This window comes from Chiloscyllium punctatum, chromosome 5 (assembly GCF_047496795.1).
Source record: "Chiloscyllium punctatum isolate Juve2018m chromosome 5, sChiPun1.3, whole genome shotgun sequence".
Lineage (NCBI taxonomy): Eukaryota > Metazoa > Chordata > Chondrichthyes > Orectolobiformes > Hemiscylliidae > Chiloscyllium > Chiloscyllium punctatum.
Genome location: NC_092743.1, coordinates 49,136,390 through 49,158,381, shown reverse-complemented (window position 1 = coordinate 49,158,381; position 21,992 = coordinate 49,136,390). Strand labels below are relative to the sequence as shown.

The 21,992-nt window shown below is 41.7% G+C and overlaps 1 protein-coding gene across 2 annotated transcripts in view; it reads right to left on the bottom strand.

The window, feature by feature from the left end:
* The window catches only part of pip4p2 (phosphatidylinositol-4,5-bisphosphate 4-phosphatase 2), a 94,017-nt gene that overhangs the window by 26,265 nt on the left and 45,760 nt on the right, over positions 1–21,992 (bottom strand). For both annotated transcript variants that reach the window (XM_072570268.1, XM_072570267.1), the window contains exons 4-5: positions 21,311–21,434; positions 15,115–15,167 (exon numbers count right to left, since the gene is read on the bottom strand). In XM_072570268.1, coding sequence (XP_072426369.1) covers positions 15,115–15,167; positions 21,311–21,434 — 177 coding nt within the window. The remainder of the gene's footprint in view (positions 1–15,114; positions 15,168–21,310; positions 21,435–21,992) is intronic.

Sequence of the window (21,992 nt, the reverse complement as noted above, 5' to 3'; positions counted from 1 at the left end):
GACACTTGTGAGCCAGACGGCTTTTCTTTATGACAATCGACAATGGTTATTAAATTAATTCCAGATTTTTAATGCATATTTTACGATATACAGGATTTGAACCTGGGTCCTCAGAACATAACTTGGGTATCTAGATTACTAGTCCAGCCCCAATATGCCATTGTGCTTCCCTCCCTGACAAACATGTTGGAAGCTTTTGAGGATATTGTATTAATGGAAGCAATAAATGGAAGACCGTGAAACATGGATCTGGATCTCACAGAGGTTAGAAAGAGACAACAGATAGGAGGCAATGTGCTGACATGGATTAAGGATTGGCCAAAAAGCAGAAAACAAAGAATAGGAATAATAGGTCAGAGGACCTCCTTGTAGGTCTGCTCCTGGGCCTGGCCAAACTGGTCAGAAACAGGTCCAGGCAGCAGCAAGTGGAGGGGGTCGTTAGGGCTGATTGCCTGCCCCTCTTCTGCGGTTATGTCAGGGCCTGGGTATCCCTGGAGAAGGAGCACGTTGTGTCCACCAACACCCTCGAGATTTTCAGGGAAAGGTGGGCACCGCAGGGAATGGAATCAAAATCAAATATATTTTGATTTAATCCCTGCCCTCCCCTTCACTGTTTGATCACGCAGCATTGCCCTTTGATGAGATGGGCACTGCTTGTCACTGGCCACTCGTGTTTTTCCTTTCTTCCTGGTGTGGAATATAAATAAAGATTTACACACTTGTTGTTTTTCACTTTGTCCGACACCTGCACACACGCAACATGGGTACTGGGGAAAAATAAGCACTCCTGTTGTCAGGCGGTAGTATGGGAATATAAAACAAATAGAAAAAAAACAAAAAAATGAATAGGAATAAAAGGATCATTGTTATGAAGGCAGGCATCCCAATTGGTCACAATCTACATCAATTGAGGACCACGAGAGTCAGGAGGGTCAGGGGTTCCTGTCCCACCTGATGGAGAGCTGTGCAAATACCATCACTGAAAAGGTTGATTCGATAATATCTAGATTTGGGGATCAAATGTAATATTTTTAAAGTTTTCAAATGACACAAAGTGGAAATGTGCATTCTGAGGAAGATATTAAGCAGCTTAAAGTAGATCTCATCAGAGTTAGTGATTGAGTAAAAATATGGCAGATAAAATGTAATGTCGAAAAATGCAAAATTATTCACTTTAATAGGAAGAACAGATGCATAGTGTCTTTCATAAATGAGGATACTGTAAAACATAAATTTATGAAGGGGCCTGGGCATCAAGTCAATAAATGACTGAAGGCCAGTGTACAGATGCAGCAAGCAATTATCAAGGTCAGTGGTATGTTCATCGTTATTGCAGGAGGATTCCAATACAGCAGTAGCAAAGCTTACTTTCCAAATATGTGCAGATGACATAAAGCTATTCAATTTAGATAGGCTCAGTGACTTAGCAAGAACATGGCAGATGGAATGTACTGTGGAGGCGATCCACTCCAGTAAGAAGAACAGATATGCAGATAATTTATTAAATAGCGAGAGGTTGAAAAGTGTAGTGTACAAAGAGATTTGGGTATTGTTATCAATAGGTCACTGAAGGCAAACGTGCAGGTGCAGCAAGCTATGAGCAAAACTAATGGAATGCCAGCTTTTATTGCAAGTGAAGGGAGCAGTGAAGTATCGCTTTAACTGTATGGAGCCTGGTTAGACCACATTTAGAGTAGACAATAGGTGCAGGAGTAGGCCATTCTGCCCTTCTAGCCTGCACCACCATTCAATATGATCATGGCTGATCATCCTTAAATCAATACCCTGTTCCTGCTTTATCTCCATAACCCTTGATTCCACTATCCTTGAGAGCTCTATCCAACTCTTTCTTAAATGAATCCAGAGACTGGGCCTCCACTGCCCTCTGGGGCAGAGCATTCCACACAGCCACCACTCTCTGGGGTGAAGAAGTTTCTCCTCATCTCTGTCCTAAAACTTTTCAAATGACACAAAGTTTTCAAATGACACATTTGAAAACTTATTTTTAAGCTGTGTCCTCTGGTTCGGCACTCACCCATCAGCGGAAACATGTTTCCTGCCTCCAGAGTGTCCAATCCTTTAATAATCTTATATGTCTCAATCAGATCCCCTCTCAGTCTTCTAAACTCAAGGGTATACAAGCCATCGCTCCAGTCTTTCAGCGTAAGGAAGTCCCGCCATTCCAGGAATTGACCTTGTGAACCTACGCTGCACTCCCTCAATAGCCAGAATGTCTTTCCTCAAATTTGGAGACCAGAACTGCACACAATACTCCAGGTGTGGCCTCACCAGGGCCCTGTACAGCTGCAGAAGAACCTATTTGCTTCTATACTCAATCCTTCTTGTTATGAAGGCCAGCATGCTATTAGCCTTCTTCACTACCTGCTGTTCCTGCATGCTTACCTTCATTAGCTGGTGTACAAGAACACCCAGATCTCTTTACCTAGTAGTGTGCAGTTTGGCCTCCTTACCTCAGGAAATATAGTATTGCCATAATGGGAATGCAATAAAGGTTCACCTGTCTTGTTGCTAGGATGGCAGGACTATATCTAATGAGCTGTCATTAGGCAAACTGGACTTTTGAGTTTTGAACAATGAAAAGTGATCTCATTGAAACCTACAAAATACTTAAAAGGACAAAAATAGTTCAGGAAGCAACATTTTCCCTAGTCAGCATGGCTAAGACTAGGTATATTTTCAAAATAATGAGGATGCTATTTCAGATCAAGATGAGGAAAACTCTTTTTTGTCAGTGGGTGGTGAATCTTTGGAATTCTCTGCCCTCGAGAGCTGTAGAAACTCAGTCTTTAAGTATATTAAATTAAAAAGATGACAGATGTTTGATTATCAATGGTATAAAGGGTTATGGGGTTTAAGTGGGTAAAAGACAGAGAAGTGCTCAATCAACCATGATTGTATTAAATGGCAGAGTGAGCTCAACGGCCTACTGCTGTTTCTGCAAATCTTGATTGAATCACACCTGGAGTAGTGTACAGCGCTTTGGTCACTTTACCTTGTGGCGAACATTACTGACACAGAGGGAGTGCAATGAAGGTACATGGATTAGCTCTCAGGATCGGTGACTTTTTTTACTCAGTGGGTTGTGACTCATAGGTATTCTCTAATTACCAAGGTTCTGAAACCTCAGTAATCAAGCATATTTAAAGAAGAAAATGATGGATTTTAAAATACCAAATGATGTGTAAAGGAATAGGAGGATAGCGTGGAAAAAGACAATGAAGTGCATGTTCAATTATGATCACATTCAATGCTAGAGCAACCTCTATTGGAGCAGGAGTAGGTCATTCACCCTATGCTTCTAGCAAGAGGGGACAAATACATAATTTCCAAGGTGTAACTTGAGTAGTGAAGTGTCACAGGGATGAATGCTCAGGCTCTCAACTATTTTTAAAATAGGGAATGGCTGCTAAATTTGCTGATAATGCAAAGATAGGTAGGACAGTAAGTTGTGAAGAGGAAACAATATCTTGCCTGACTAGGTCAGGATTTGGCAGATGGGGTGCAAGTGGGAAATGTGAACCAGGCCACTTCAAAGGAAGAATAAAAATACTTCATAAAATTTACCCAGAGATAACACAATTCTGTGATACAGAGGGATCAGGGTGTCCTAGTACATGAGTTACACATTTAAAGTGAAGGCACAGTAAGTAATTAAGAAGTCCAATCTATTGCAAGAGGAGGGAAATAAGTATGATGTTTTGGTATAATTGTACAGGACCGTAGTGAGACCACAAGTAGAGTGGTGTGTATAGTTTTGGTCTCCTTAATTAAGAGATATAACTGCATTAGCAGTTCAGATAAGGTACACTTGCTTGATTCTGGGATGAAAGGGTTATCTTATAGGGAAAGGTTGGATGCGTTGGGTCTGTATTCATTAGAGTTAAGAAATATTAGAGGTGATCTTACTGAAACATACAAGATCTTGAGAAGACTAGGTAGGGTGGATGTTGACAATGTTTCTCCTAATCGGAAGGACTAGAACCAGGGGACACAGATTAAAAACAGTTTCCCATTTAAGGAGAAGATAAATAGTTTATTTTCCTCTCTCTGTCTGAGTTACAAAACTATAGAATTCTGTGTGTAGAAAGAATCAGAGGAAGGCTCACTGAATTTTTTTTTTAAGGCTGGAAGAAAGATTCTTGATTGACAAATGGGACAAAAAGAAAATGAGTTATGCAAGAAAGCAGAAGCTACGAACAAATCAGGTATTTTGGGCTAAAGAGCCTCTTCCCATTCTTAATGTCTTTGTTTGTGTTTTATTTTAAATTCTACACCAGCATTTATTAGCCATGGCTAATAGCTCAAAAAAGGTGGTACTGAGTTACCTTCTTGTACCATTACAGTATTTGGAGTGTAGAGTGCTGTTTGGAAGCCCCAAGTTTTGACTCTAGACAATACAGGGGAAACCTTGATTATCCGAACAAGATGGATGGGCACTATTTCGTTCAGATAATCAATAATTGGGTTAATCAATTAAATACCTGGCGTGCACCCCGTGCACCCCCTCCGCCCCCACCCACCACCCCCACCCCCCCAACACCACCCCCACCCCCCATCCAACTCCACCACCTGCCCCTCCCCGCTCAACACCAGCCCTAATCCCATCAAACAGCGCCGCCGACCCCAATACCGTCCCTAGCCCCGCCCAACACTGCCCCCCCCAACCCCAACACCGCCCCCTGCCCCAACCTCATCCAACACCACCCCGACCCCAACACCATCCCTAACCCAATTCAACATAGCCCCCCTGACCCCAACACCATCCCTAACCCAAACCAACACCGCCCCCCTGACCCCAACACCATCCCTAACCCAAACCAACACCGCCCCCCTGACCCCAACACCTCCCCCTGCCCCAACCCCATCCAACACCGCCCCCTGCCCCAAATCCCAACCCCATCCAACACCGCCCCCTGACGCGACACCGTCCCTAACCCCATCCAACACCACCCCACCAATCCCAATACCGCCCCCAACCCCAACACTACCCCCTGTCCCAACCCCATCCAACACCGCCCCCTGACCCCAACCCCATCCAACACCGCCCCCTGACCCCCAACCAACACTGCCCCCTGACGCAACACCGTCCCTAACCCCATCCAACACCGCCCCCTGACCCCAACCCCTTCCAACACCGCCCCCGATGCAACACCGTCCCTAACCCCATCCAACACCATCCCACCAATCCCAATACCGCCCCCTGCCCCAACCCCATCCAACACCGCCCCCGACCCCAACACTACCCCCTGCCCCAACCCCATCCAACACCGCCCCCGACCCCAACACTGCCCCCTGCCCCAACCCCATCCAACACCGCCCGACCCCAACACCACCATCCCGATCCCAACACGCCCCCGCCCCAACCCCATCCAACACCACCCCTTGACCCTAACACTGCCCCACCCCCAACCCCATTCAACGCTGCCCCCTGACCTCAACACCATCCCTAACCCCATCCAACACCGCCCCCGCCCCAACCCCAACCCCATCCACCACCACCCCAACCCACTGACGCTAACCCCATTCAACACCTCCCCTGCCCCCAACCCCATCCAACACCACCCCCCCCGACTCCAACACCGTCCCCACAACCCCAACACCACCCCCTGCCCCAACCCCATCCAACACCGCCCCCTGACCCCACCACACTCGTCCTCAACCCCATCCAACACCGACCCCGATGACACCTGCCCCCACCCCATCCAACACCGCCCCCTGATCCCATCCAACACCACCCCTTGACCCTAACACTGCCCCACCCCCAAACCCATTCAACGCTGCCCCCTGACCTCAAGACCACCCCTAACCCCATCTAACACCACCCCTGCCCCAACCCCATCCACCGCCCCCGACCCCAACCAACACCACCCCCAACCCCACTGTCCCTAACCCCATTCAACACGGCCCCTGCCCCCAACTCCATCCAACACCACCCCCTGACCCCACCGCACCTGTCCCCAACCCCATCCAATTCCGCCCCCAACGACACCCTCCCCCAACCCCATCCAACACCGCCCCCAAGACCAAACCCATCCAACACCGCCACCTGACACGAGCACCCCTCCGTCCGCCCTACCACTCCGCGCAGCCACCCCATGCGTCTGCACATACATACACCCCCACCCCCTCTCTGGGACAGCTGGACTGTACACCAGCATCAAGACTGCTGCTGCTGCCTTTGTGGGGTAGGTCTCCAAATAGCGTGCGCATGCGCACACAGCCACAGCCACACACACAACATTTTACTGCAACGTTTTGACAGGTTTAACGTTTGCCTTGTACAGGATAATACAGGAAATTATCTGGGGAAGTGGGGAGGGGGGGGTTTTAGGGTACACCCTTCTATAAAACTCCAGGGTAAGTGTGGGAAGAGAGAGAGGGCGGGAGGTCAGTCATTTGGAGACAGTGCCTGTTTAATCACTGTAAACAAGAGATGCGATCACTTTTGGAAACATGTCTTGGATGTAATGTTTCTATCGGGACCTCGAGATCTCCTTCGGATAATCCAATTTTCGGATAACTGATATTCGGATAATCGAAGTTCCTCTGTAAAGGCAGGGCGATTAGTTCCAAGTAAGAATGGCATGTAATGTCATGTCTCTGCCACTGTCTTTCTCAGCAGTAGAGGTCATGGGTTTGGAAAGTACTGTTGAAGTAGGCCTGGCGAACTGCTTCATTGCCTTTTGTAGAATGTTACCATTATCTGTTGATGGTGAAGGGTTCACAGAATGATTATTAATAGTTTTTTTTTAAGAAAGCAAAATGTATTTGAAAATTCTGTTTTTTAAAGTTTGCTTTAAGTTTAAAGCCTACCTTTACTCCTATTAATAATTAGTGTAATCTAAACTTATTTAAGACGAATACAGGAAGCAAAATTGCTGGAGAAACTCAGGAAACTGTGGAGAGAGAGAGAGCAGAGCTCTGAAGAAGGGTCACCAGATTCAAAATGTTAATTCTGCTTTCTCTCCACAGATGCTACCCAGTTTCTCCAGCAATTTCTGATGTTATTCCAGATTTCCAGCATCTGCAGATCTGTGTTATACATTTAAAACTAAGTTTATTTGTGTTTCCCCCTCTCGAGACTTTGACATTTCTTCGATACAATTAGCTGCTTGGATAACTTGATGGCATCACTCCAGCTCCACAGCTGAACTTCCGGTTTAAAAAGAAAGACTGCAATTTGCTGCAGAACCACTGTACAGAGATGGAAATTATATACTCAGAGAGATTACAAGGATGAGTGGCAAAGCAAAAGTATCTCAGATTTATTTGCTTTGCCAACGACTGTACACTTGAACTGAATAACATCAAATGCTTTGGCATAACATTTTTGAGAGCACATTCCCAGTTTGTTTACATTTGTCCAGATTTGTCCTTGATTAAGAGTTACAGAACTTTTTTGTCTTACTACTGGGTGGCAAATTGGCCCCATTTACCGTTAAAAACATTTATTACACATTTGTTGCCCTCCAGACTTCAAGTACTATCTCCCTTTTCAATAAACCTTTGAATACTGCTGTCAGTCAGTCCTGCCAGGAAGTATTTGTACAGGAGGTAGAAATTTGGTGCAGCAGCAGGATATAAATGTAGTTAGCAAAGATGATAGCCAGAAAGAATAAATGAATAATATTAATTCAGGGAGCTGCAAATGTACTTTCTCCTTACAGACACACTACAGAATGATTTTGTGGAAGGAGTTGACAGTGTGCCACTTCCTTACTTTGCAACATAGGAGCTCATTCATTAACCTTACCAGAAGAACTAAGTATATTGCCTGGAATTCTTCCTAGCAGGTTTTTAAATGCACAGTCATTTATTATCCTTTCAAGTATCTGAAAAGTCAAAGTAAGGTCTGACAGTGAAGTACAGAATGCCATTGAAATCCTCATCTTCCCAAACCTGTTGCCCAAGATCTCTGGGGTTTCCTTCTAAATGTAATCTGTTTTGCCAATGATAACAATCTTGGAGAATTAAAGATACAGGTTAGGCATCACGGCACGCTCCTAATCTGTTCTCACTAATCAGCAAACTTCAATCAAATTACAGCACAATGTGAAACAACTAAAAGCACCAGGAACACTTACACACATCCCATCCGCAACTGCGAGACAATATGATGAGACTGCAACCACCTTCTGGCATGCCATTTTATGAAGATGTGGGTGTAATATACCTTTAAGACAGTAAAAGCTAGGAGTGACAGCACCTAGTGTTCTCAATAAGATACAATGCAACATGTGCTCCAGCTACTGGGGTAGCTGGTCGCCTGGAAACGACAGAACTTGATTGGAGTTTGGTATTTTTGGGGGGTATCATTTCAACTGATTGCCTTAATTCGAATCTGTTTTGTCATAGAGTCATAGAGATATACAGCATGGACACAGACCCTTCGGTCCAACCTGTCCATGCCAACCAAATATCCCAACCCAATCTAGTCCCACCTGCGAACATCCGGCTGATATCCCTCCAAATCCTTCCTATTCATATACCCATCCAAATGTCTTTTAAATGTTGCAATTGAACCAGCCTCCACCACTTCCTCTGGCAGCTCATTCCATACACATACCACCCTCTGCATGAAAGAGTTGCCCCTTAGGTCTCTTTTGTATCTTTCCCCTCTCACCCTAAACCTATGCCCTCTAGTTCTGGACTCCCCGATCCCAGGGAAAAGAATTTGTCTATTTACCCTATCCATGCCCCTCATAATTTTGTAAACCTCTATATGGTCACCCCTCAGCTTCCGACGCTCCAGGGAAAACAGCCCCAGCCTGTTCAGCCTCTCCCTTTAGCTCAAATCCTCCGACATCCTTGTAAATCTTTTCTGAACCCTTTCAAGTTTCACAACATCTTTCCTATAAGGAGACCAGAACTGCATAGAAAAATTGATTTTAAAAAAACCAAGAAGCTGTCCCAAAAATCTGAAGCTTTCTGTCTTACACCAACCCTAGGAGCACTCCTAAAAAGAATGACGCCCTTCAACAGGAATTTAGAGAGTTAGATTGTAAATGAAAGAGGAAGACCACAAAAGAATGTAATCTCTGGATTACTTCTAGTGCTACGTGCTGCAAAGTTTAGAGATAGGAATGGAGGTGCTGGTGTTGGACTGGAGTGGGCAAAGTTGAAGGTCACACAACACTGAGTTGTGGTCTAGCAGGTCTGTGTGGAGATACAAGCTTTTGGAGCGAGCCAACGAAGGAGGAGTACTTCGAGGGCTGGTACTTCCAGGTGGATCCGTTGGACTGAGGCCTGGTGTTGTGTGACTTTAAACTAGAGATAGGAAGATAGGTCAGATGGACACATGGCTGAAGGGATGGTGTAGGACAGAAGGCTTTAGATTTTTGGGACAGCTTCTTGGTTTTTTTTTAAATTTATTTTTCTGCACAGTTCTAGTCTCCTTCCTATCGGAAACATGTTGTGAAACTTGAAAGGGGTCAGAAAAGATTTACAAGGATGTTGCCAGGGTTGGAGGATTTGAGCTACAGGGAGAGGCTGAACAGGCTGGGGCTGTTTTCCCTGGAGCGTCGGAGTCTGAGGGGTGACTTTATAGAGGTTTACAAAATTATGAAGGGCATGGATAGGATAAATAGACAAAGTCTTTTCCCTAGGATCGGGGAGTCCAGAACTAGAGGGCATAGGTTTAGGGTGAGAGGGGAAAGATACAAAAGAGACCTAAGGGACAACCTTTTTACGCAGAGGACGGTACATGTATGGAATGAGCTGCCAGAGGAACTGGTGGAGGCTGGTACAATTGCAACATTTAAAAGGCATTTGGATGGGTATATGAATAGGAGGGATTTGGAGGGATATCGGCCGGTTGCTGGCATGTGGGACTCGATTGGGTTGGGATATTTGGTCGGCATGGACAGATTGGAACAAAGGATCTGTTTCCGTGATGTACATCTCTATGATTCTATGACAAAACAGATTTGAATTAAGGCAATCAGTTTAAATGATACCCCAAAAAAAACCAAACTCCAATCAAGTTCGAATTGAGTATATTGATAATCTTAAAAGCCAATGACACAATCCGATGCTTTGGGCTATAAGACTAGGGAAAATTGAACAGTTGGGAGGAGAACAGCCACCAGACCAACAGTTGTAGACTGCCGGTCACAACTCTGAGAGGTACCTGTCTAGAGAAGGACTTTGCACAGAGAAAAACCTCAACACTGGCCTGGGGAACAAATCTACAGACGAAGATAAAGAGAAGATTCGACCGCTGGCTGGTTTTAAGATTTGAATTTCCTGTAAATCTTAATTGGGAGTGTTATTGGACTAGTATTATAGAAGGCAAGGTAAAGGATAGGTTAGAGGAAGGAATTGTAAATAGCTGTTAGTTAATTATTCAGTTTTACATTAAGAAACAAAGTAGTTCATTTTTACTTCAAATAGTTCTTGGTCACTCGAATGTTTACAGATTACTGCATGGTATAAATCTTTTCTGTGCTACAGGTTTTAAATTAAGCAGGAGGGTTTACCCCATGTTGTAACACCATCCCTTTCAGTTTGTAGCATCTGACTAACAACCCAGGAGGTATTCAGATTGTAGATATATTTAGACATGAATTTAACACAATGTGCTTAAAAATTGAGACTCTGACCCCCTAAGTTGGGAGCTAGCTTGTCTTACAAAACATGTAATAGCAGAGTGCAGTCAACACTACTTGGGTATCACATCACAATGTATCCACAATTAGTTTAAGAACAACAGAAAAACACAAATGGTTAAGTGTGCAATTTAAGCATCTGCTCTACAAGGACATTTAATTTTAGTGTCACTGTAAAAGAATGCCATTCAGCTTCTCATTCATCTAAATCTGATCATCTGTTCAAAAACAGATCACGTTTGTTTTATTTATATATATATATATATATATATATATAATATACACACACACACTATTCCGTGCTTTACTCTATATGCTGGATATACTCTCTCTATAAAAATCGCTCATTCTTGAAGACTTAACTGATGATTCCGAACAGAGAGCATTTGGAAAGACTTCCAGATTTCCACTAACCTTAATGCAAAACATTGCTTCCATTTTCAAATCAAGTATCTGAGCTCCCATTTTCAAAATGGGTCAACTTATTGTGAGTTGCCCCCCAGGGGAAATAGCTTCACCAGAATGACACTGGTGCCAGGCAATGACTATCTCCAATGACAGTGGCCTCACCACTGCATGCAGTTTAACCATATTCAATGGCATTACTGTTACTGAATCCACCACTATCAACATCATGGGTCCATTGACCAGAAACTAGTCTGGACTCACTATAAACACAAAATATCCTGGGTACAAGAGGAGGTCAGAGGTACAGAATCCTGTAATGAGCAACTCATCTCCTCATTCTCCAAAGCCTATTCACCACCATTCTGAAGGAGGGTCACTGAACCTGAACTGTTAACTCTGCTTTCTCTCCACCACTGCTGACAGACCTGAGTTTTTTCCAGCAATATCTGTTTGATTCCCAGCATCCACATTTCATTGTTTTGGTTTTTCCTATTCACCATAGTCAAGGCACAAGTCAGGAGTGTGTTGCAATTCTGTCCACTTGCCTAAATGGGCAAGTACTCACTGAACACTCAGGAAGCTTGAATCATCCAGGTCCCTTGATTGTCACCATATCCACCGTCGTCAATATTTACTATAGGGGCAGTAGTGTGTACAATTTACAAAACGCACTGCTGTAAATTACCCAAACTCATGTACATGCAATCACTACTATCTAGAAGGACAAGGCCAGCAGAAACAATGGAAACACTTGCAAATTCCCCTTCAAGCCAGTCACCAACCGGACTCGGAAATTCCTTCAACGTTGCTGGATCAAAATCCTGCAACTTCCTCCCTAAAGCACAGTGAGTGTCTCTACACTCCAAGACCTGATGAAGTTCAACAAGGCAGCTCCTCACCAGATCCTCCCACAGTAAAAAGAATGGGCAAGAATGGAAGCCAAGTCAGCAACAGTCACACCTCATGAATAATTTTTTAAAAAATTTTTAACAGCATGAACAATTTGATTGGTACTCACCCCTTCACTTCCAACACCAAAATCAAATGTCGCAAAAAACCTCAAGGGACTAGAAACTGAGTTATCAACTGGCCATCATAATTTACTCTTATAGATCCCAGTATTATTCTTGTGAACCTCTGCTGTTATTCCTGCCAAGACCAACGTTCATTTCCTGAAGTGTCGTTCCCAAAGTGAACGCAATACTCATATGGAGTTCATACAATAGACACCACGATAGAGGTTAAAATTCTACTGAAGAGTAGTTATTTTTCATTGCTATACACTCAAGTTTTGTAATTTGGTTACACATTCAAATTAATTCCTTTCCTCCTCCCCACTTCATTATTTCAGTAAGTCTTCAGTATAAGTTCCCAGGCAGTGGCAATATGAAAGATGTTGAACAGAAAAATGAAGAATCCAATGAACTGTACTGAAATACAGGATTCCCCAGGTCACCAACATATTTTTCAGAGTACCTGTATAGTGTACTTTTATCTTTGTGGCTACTTGCACTTCATTGTAGTTTTGCTACTCTGGAAATCAATGTGACATGGAACATATAATGGCCTCCAAAACCTAATATACGCTGGAGACGAGTGCAAAAATGACAAGATAGATAAGCTTAGCAGCATTAACAGTAACATCCTTAGACTTGTGGGTTAGGGCATTATAAGTGCATAACCAAATACTTTTAAAATGTGATTAGGGTTTATGTTTCTAACATTTAACCTACTACTTACTTGGTGAAAAAAATCCTTTTCTTCCTCTATTCTCACCTGTAATTGTGGCAAATTCTGCCAGTGGATATGTTCATTTTCTGTTTGTTCAGATGTCCAGTACATTAACAACCAATGGCCCTTTCACACTGAGGGGAGAGATGTTTTGCTAGCGGGGCTTAGCTACATTAACACCTTGGACAGGGTAAGCTGGCTTTAAAGGCTGGAGTGCTTCACAGATCTCAACCAAATTAGAGAGGGGTAGACATGGTGGTGGAACTCTTCCTTCCCTGTGCTGAAGGTGATTAAACATTTGGCATGTTATGGGGCTGGCTAGCTCAACAACAACAGATATACTAGTGTTGTAGGGCTACCAACTCTAGTTGAAAGCATTCCTGAGGGCTTGATCATGTCATGTTCTGACCACATGACCTTTTTGAATGTTGCTGATTTACTGCCCCTTTCATGCTTGAGAATTTTTGACTTGCGGTTTCACAACATAAGAAATAAGAGCTGGAGTAGACCATTCAACTATTCAAGTCCACTACGTCATTTCGATGAGAACCCAGCTCATGATCTATCATTTCCCTGCACCATCCTTGTATCCATTAAAGTTTGAAGAAATCATACTGACTCTGCATTCCAAGTGTCCTTTTATTGTACTCGATATTATGCTTTCTGGCATTTTTCCTATATCTGATGTTAGATTAACTGGTCTGTTATTTCTCATTTTCTGTTGTTCTCCTTTTACATTTGACACCTTCCAATCTGCAGGAACCATTCACCAATACATCTACCATCTTTTCTAATTCAATCTTTAACTTTTGTGGAAAGTTGCAAGGATCAGCAAGCCACCAAAGGACACGTAAAGAGGAGAATACGGAGGACCAAAGAAAAGACAAATATAGCAAAAAAGGAAAAACACATCATCCCTCTCTCTCTCTCTCTCTGAACCTGACCACCCACATTTCAATTTTCCCCTCTCTAGAACCCAAATATCATGCACACAGTTTCAGACAACCCATTCATGAAATCTGTGTGTGAAGGTTATCTTTCACCCAGCAGTCAGTGGCACAGAGTCCCCTCAGAGCTTTACAAGCAAAGAAAGTCCTGTGATCTATGCATGCTTAAGACACATGCATTGCAAAAATATATCTTTATATCACCACTCCTTATTGCTTCATACTTACCTTCCTGTCAAATGTTTTACTTTGGAAACATATTTGGAACATTGAAGGCTGTTCATAGTTTGAAAATCTAAGTGTTTGTCGTTTCAATGGTAGTTTGTATGTGTGCAATGCAAGTTATTTGAGATTCACAGTGACTGTGCACATTTTTGGGCTATCGGCTTGTACAGTATTGCTGTAATGTCTAACTCTGGAAACTACCAAGAATAAAAACCAACAGAATTGTGGATGCTAGCTATCAAGTATAGTCCAATTTAGCAAATGTGAAAATATTCAAAATGCAGTATCAAGATGATCAGACCAGAAACCTTGCTTTAGATAATAAAAGGGACATGTTGCACAGGTGAGAAGAACAGGACAGGCTTGGGGTGAAAATCCCTCAAGTCTGTTTTCTCACATGCTGTTAATTCCAGATGTGTTTTTTTTTTGGTCCTGAGAGATTCAATGCCTGGAAGTCAGTCAGTTGGATGGACTGCAACCCAAAACAGTCCACAAAACTAGGTCAGATCGATCCACAACCCTGACAGGAGGAGGGAAGAGGTCCTTGTTCCTAACTGTGATTGTTTTTACACTTGTGTACCTGTGGGGCAGCCAGGAGGTGGAAAAGAAGCAGGACTTCCCTCCATCCTGGTCCAAAGGCAGATCTGTGAAAGCACCTACCTACTGTGAAGCTGTACTTGCCTCATGTCAACTACCAGGTTGACTGAAGCCCAAGAAACCAAACTAAATCAGAGTCTTGCAGATTTATTAACCAAACTGTCTCAGGATGACTTTTGTGAAACCAAAACAAAAAAAAAGAGACTGGGTTCAGAATTTCTAGCAAGAATAAAATTATACACAATTTTGAAAAATGACATAGCTCAGTAATGTCAGAACTCAGCAAGTTAGTGAACAAAATATTACCCCAATGATTCCAAATGGGCAGAAATGCAGCACTCACCTTTTCAATCATTAAAGCTAAATTCCATTACAAAAAAAAATTCACATCATTTTTCTAGTCAGCAAATAGCCATGGTCAGTGAGCAATGAAAATCATTCACATCCTTTCAACACATTGTTTTTTTTTGTAAACCGATCTTTCACCTTTAGACATAGAAAGCAAATAATAATGAGTAAAATGACTGTAATTGATAAGAAATCAGATTCACATTTGTCATAAAATGATTTTAACTTACATTCTTTTGCAGTGTGGGCATTTTGCCAGAGTGTTGAATCTAACTTCCATCCACTGTAAATAAACAGAACAAAACCAGATCAGAGATTATTTTTCTATAATGTCTCCAAAGGTCACCTAGAGCTTTCCATTTCTCAAGCCTTAAATCTTCCTGTTCCTCCATTCCCTTTTAAGGGAAAATGCTTGATACTTTTTTTTAAAAACGCAGCATCATTCATTTGACTTGGGCATTCACAGAAATTTTCCCATGATATAACAAAAATGGTTTCAGTGCCAATAAATGGAATAGTTTAACGTAATGACTCAGATTATGAATGGGTTACAAGACTCAGACAGAAATGAACTGTTTTTGAAGATTTTCAGAAGTAGAGACCAAATACTGACCCTTGCTGATGTCTGGCTGGCTGGCTCCATAATCTTAGTGGGAGGCAGCCTCTGGGAGCTGTGTCCAACCAAGGACAGTGCAGCAGGGCGGGCTATCGGGACAACCTGCATCACTGTCCTCTAAGCAGCCCCATTAGCAGTCAGAAAAATGTGAACATATCTCCTGAAAATGAGGCAGCTTTTACCAAAAGAGAAAACTTACAAGTGACATGTAACAGTCCAACTCATCCCATCTCTCTCAAATGGAATGCCAGTATATTCATTTCCAAGTATTACTGCTGCCTGACAAATATTGGCAAACTGTGCTAAAAGTGTATCAGTAGTGGTGATGGAGGTGGTGAGGAAGGGTAAAGGTGCTTTTGCTGCCTCCTGACTCCAGGGATCGGCCAGAGACTCGGGGATTCATTCACTCCCAGCAGCATCCCCAATCAGGTCCTAATTGATCATTTTGGTACTACTCAGTTCCCACTGCTGCCAGGTAACTCCATTGTTCACCAGCCTACAGTAAGATTGACCATGGATCAAAAACAAGGGATTCTGACCCAGCCTACAACTATGAAACTTTATACAGCCCCAACACCACCAAAAGCAGCTGGCATTGTTGTTGTTAAAGAACTAAATCAAATCAAGGGAGTACACCACGGATCACGTGTCTTTCTTACAAGCAGTCAGGCTCTTATCTAAAATATTATCTCTAATCCTTAAGCCGTGACACATACAGAGAAATCTGAATTTTGTTTCATAGAATCAGAGTCACAGAATGGCATAGCACAGATGATCATTCAGTCCCTCTGAAACAGTTATTCATTTAGACATAATCCTCTTCTCTTTACTCAAAGCCCAGCTCACTTTTGAAAGCAGTCACCGAACTTATCTTCCCCGTCCCTTTCAGACAGTGCACTCAAAATCACCATGTACCAAGTACATTATTTTTCATGTCATCTCCCTGTTCTTTTATCAATTAATTTTAAAATGTTCGCTGGTTACTAATTCTTCAGCCAATGTAAACAGTTTCTCTAGCAAAACACTTCAAAATTTGAACACATCTAAATTCTCATCTGCTCCAATTTCTCTAGTCCTGCTGTACATTTTAAGTCTTTCATTCCCTGACACCATTACGATAAATCTTCTCTGTAACCTCTCCAAGAAGGTGGCATCCTTCAGTTTGGAAGATGCTAAAGCTTTCTCAACTTGTAGTACCATCTTCAAAGGTTTTGTTTTTAAATACATCATTACCTCTCTAGAATCAGTGAATATTTGAAACACAGGAGGCAGCCATTCTCTCTGCCTTGCCCATGATAGCTCTCCACAAGAACAACTCAGCTACTCCGATTTCCCTACAGCACTGTACCTCTACAGTTAATTACCCAACATCCTCTTGAAAGCCACAAACAACTCTGCTCCTGATAAACACTCAGGCAGTGCACTAAAGATCTTAATCACTGGGGGTAATAAAAACTTTCCCAACGTCGCCTTTGAGCTTTTGCCAATCACCTTACTTCTCAGCCATTCTGCCCTTGATAATAAACGCACAGTTTTTAGTCTATTCCTGTACCTCATTTAAAACTGCTCCATTCTTTTCAAATTGTCTCTCATTCTTCCAAAATACTTCACTTCATCTTTCCACATTAGGTTTAAATGTGCCATTGCCACCAGTTTATCTACACCATCCTTTTCAGTACCTTGTTAAAATAACGTTCTTTCCCCTTTCCTTACCCCATGCAGTTAGTTTTTTGTTCATTTGAGAGAAGTGAACAACTTTCAAAATGTAGGCTCAAACTGAAATAATAAAAAGCCACAAAAGTAATCTTTCGGTCAAAAGACTGGCCATTAGACCAATGCCTGATAGTAGAACTGTTTTTAAAGGTTGTTCCATAGGTCAAACCAAGGATGTGCAAGTTTTCTCATCTACAAAGCTCCAAGTGAGACCACTTTAAAAGTTTCCTGGAAAATGTAACCAAAATTTATTTTGTTGATTTACTATTTTCACAAACATACAGATTTCATATTGCTTTCATGTTCATTTTCAGAATGACAAAATTGTACAGACTGGCCAGGAAATGTTGAATTAACATTACCTACTCAAACAGAGATTCTCTCATACAGTCTGAGAACAGCAGTTGTGTGGGAATTCTGCATCTCTCCTTCCCACTATTTATCTACTTGCATGCACTTCCTATGCCTATGTTTATCGATACCTTTTGGTCAGGCATATTGATATAATGATTAGGTCCCTGATGAGTTTACTTAATGTTCAGTTCAAAAAGGAACAATTTCTTCATACTTGCAGTACATCAGATCCATTGGGGCTGGGATAGCTTCCCATGGTGCACTTTTGCAGATGGCTGAAGAGACAACTTCACGACACAGAAAACAAAGAAGGCTCACATTGTTCACAAGCAACAGGTCATTTGTGAAAAGTGCCTAACCAATCACCAGATATCGAGGTCACATTAACATTGAGAATTTGATTGCTGATCTAACAAGGAAGTCACAAATCAAGACAAGCAGTAAGGATACAGAAGGGGAAAAAATGGCACAAGAAAAGTTTCTGGAGTTTTCAGGCCAGATGATGGACTAAAGCTAACCTTCTGCGTTAAAGCAGCATATTCATGATTTTGTGACAGTAAATCAATAGTAATCAAATTGACTGTACGATGTTATCTTTTATGCATGTTGTCTATTGCCTTTTTTTTGACAAAGAACTTCCCAAAACAAACAATACCTTACCTAATCATGAACAGTATATAAACAGTGGACATATTAAATATGACAGAGATTCCATCCAGATCACAATGTACTGTCATAGCAGCTACAGGTTATGAATACTTAAGCAGTACTGTGTTAGACTGACCCAAATACAATGATGGACTTTTCAACCAAGGTTAATTCAAAGTCATCTTAATTCAAACCAACTGTTGTGAATTCCACGTGATGTATCACTGACACAAAAAGCCTGCATGTGAACTGAAATGAGGCAAAGCAACAAGAAAATAGACGTGTTCTTGAAGATGTTATGTAAAAGGAAGTTTGTTTCTCAAAATAAAACTTCAAAAATCAGATGATTTAGACAAAAAAAAAGGAAAATTAAAAGTATGCTTTGCAAAGGACTGAGTTTTGTGTAGAACACATGAGACAGAGGAAAAGTCAAGTCTGCTATCAAAGATGAAACACGAATGTAGAGAAAACACTATCAGTCCAATAATGAAGGAGTCTTATCACTGGTTAGTAACAGCCAGAGGGAGTAATAATGGATTGTGGGGCAATGTAACATGTACAAAGGCCAAAGTCTGCTGAGCTTTTAGCCAGCAAAAGCTTCAAATGTTCATTTACTAGCTGAATTGTTTCAAAAGAATGAATTTCAAATCGAACCAGTCACAAAATACGGGGATTAAGACCGAGGCGACAGTTGGGCAGGGATTTTGTTTAGGACGCAGATAAACAACATTTATAATGTTGACAAAATCAACCATTTTTAAAATAAAATTAACTCCCTCCTAAAGCACAGGACTAGCTTTTCCTTGACTGATGGATTATAACTGAACCACATATGGTGTTACTTCAGTCTATCGTATCTGCACTGGCTCTGTGAGTGAACAAGTAATTCAGTGCCATTCTCCAGCCTTATCGCCATAACCCTGCACATTCTTACTTTTCAAATGATGTTCCAATTCCCTTTCACTAGTTTCAATTAAACCTGCCTCTGCTAGACACTCAGGCAGAGTATTTCCAGACCTCAGCCACTTAATGAATATATCTTGACTGTGCCCAAAATAGTACTACTTTGCTCAACTACAGTTTTATCAACAAACCTTTGCCTCCAATTTATCAGGTACAGATCTTACCCCCAGGTTATTATATGTTTCCTCTACACTATTCATTGTCCTTTCCTGTGGTCAGCCTAAACCTCATGATACAACGATCACAATTGCCTAAACATCCCCTACCGACATTTGACCCACCTGATTTTTACAACTATGCCTTGCAAAGCCTCCTTTCTCACTGGATTGGAAACCTACTACTGTTAAGAGTGTTCTGAACACACTCCAGGCACTTTAGCTCCTCCAGTTTACTTAATGTCTGTTATTGGGAAAATATTAAAAGTATATTATAAAAGGATGTAATAGCAGAGAATTTAAAATATGAGCAAAAGTCAGCATGACTTCATGAAGGGAAAATCATGCCTGACAAATTAATAATTCAAATTCTTTAAGGCAGTAACAAGCATGGTACATGATGGGGAAGCAGTTGATTTAGCGTACTTAAGATTTTCAGAAGAAATGTGATAAGGCTACTTAATACAGTAAGATCCCAAAGAGTTGGAAATCGCACATCAGAATGGACGAAGGATCAGCTAACTAATCGAAAGCAGACAGCTGGATCAGAGGGCATTTTCAGGACGGGACCTGTAACTAGTTGTGTGCCACAGGGAGCAGTGCTGGGGCCACAATTATTTACAATATATGTTAATGACTCAGATGACAGTGTGAATGTTCTATACCCAAATTTGCAGATGACACAAAAATAGGTGGAAAGGCAAGTGCTGAAGATGACACAGAGTCTGCAGAGGGATACAGATAGGTTATGAGAGAGTGGAGAAATTTGGCAGATAAAATATAATGTTGAAAAATATAAGTTGATGCACTCTTTCAATATTCAGAAGCTGAATATTATTTAAATAGAGAAAGACTGCAGAAAGCTACAAAATAGAAATTTGGAAGTCTTTGGCCTTGAATCAAAGTACCATCCAATTTCAGTGGGTAACAAGGAAGGCCTTTATTTTAAAAAAAAATGGAGTGTAAAAGCAGGGTGGCTCTCCTATAGCTATACAAGATGAGAATACAGATGGAACACTAACAGTTTTGGAACCCCACTATCGACAGAGATCATCCCTGATCAAATAATATTCAATTTCACTTGCTTGCAAACCCCCAGCCCCCACCCATGAATATGAATATGAATATGAATTTCCTTACTGATGGAAAATTTATGACAGCCACAGATTCATTACCTTCAGAGAAGAAATTCCTCCTCATCTCATTCTTAAAATGTATAACCTTTTGCCCTCTGGTCCTAGGTTCTTCCCAAAGTGGTAAACAAACTTTCTACACCTAACTAGTCAAGTCCTCTAAGAACCCTGTATGTTTCAATAAGGTCACTTTATTGCATGAACCCTGCCAGGATCTCATGCGTCAATAAAATTACGGAGGAACCTCAATTACTTGAATTTCAGATTATCCGAACAAGATTGCAAGGTCCTGATGCTTGGCTAAACTGTGTTATCTGGCATTCAATTATCTGAACAAAACACTCCCCGCCCGTGGCGTTCAGATAATTGAGGTTCTTCTTTATACATTATTCTTCTAAACTCCTGAAGATAATGCCCCAGGCTCTGTCTAACCTTTCCTTATAAAAGGCCCCACAACTAAACTCCTGCTGTCATACCCCCAATCTCCATGTACCAACTGAGTGAACACACTCTAAACTGCCTCTAATAGATTTGTATACTTTCTTAAACAAGGAGACCAAAACTATACCCAGCTCTCCCAGATGCTGTCTCAACACCACCCTATACAAACAGTATTCCTTTTATCTTCCATTTCTCTTGTAATAAACAACATTCCATTGTCACTCAGTTTGATGTGCAGTGAACGTGTACTAATCAAAGCAAGTAAATGTAATGGAAAGGAAGTTACTGCATACATATCATGTAATTCATGCTTAAGTCTTTCCTATTGCTACTAGATCCGGCAGATCTCTCTTATTCATTGCGATCAACTATCTTACTCCTCATTTAGTATCTACATACATACCAGAAAGGTATTCCCACAATGTCCACACACTACACGTGTACCTTCCGGTTGTACTGGTAAGGCAGGCTGAGCAGGTTGTTCCTCTGGGATCAGCATCACTGGACCCAAATTAATTATGCGTCTACTGTGGGAAAACAAAATCTGCATTAGAGTTGATATTTATACTAATCTTTAAGATTAACCACTGAAAACATTTCTCATAGTTTATCAGCATTTTCTGAAGTTAGTTCCACTGCTGATGTAAAGAATAAGGTTCTTCCAGATAAAATCTTAAACCCAACCTGATGTCATTCAGTTCAATAATAAATAAATTGTTAAAATTTGCTTCAATATGGATTTCCTTACTGGTGAAAAATCTATATCAGCCACAGATTCACTACCCTCTGAAAAGAAATTCTTCCTCATCTCGCTCTTTAAATGCGCAACCTCTTGCTTGGGGATTATGCCCTCTGGTCCTTGACCCTTCCCAAAGTAGAAAACAACCTTTCTGCACCTAACTAGCCAAGTCCCCTAAGAATCTGTATTCTAATGCCATATTTATAATTAAACATTAAGTTTTTCCAGCTTAACACAGAACATTACAGTGCAGTACAGGCCCTTCAGCCTTCAATGTTGCGCTGACAAGATTAATACTTAAAATCATCTCTTTTGCATATGGAATAGGCATAGTATCACCTGCAGT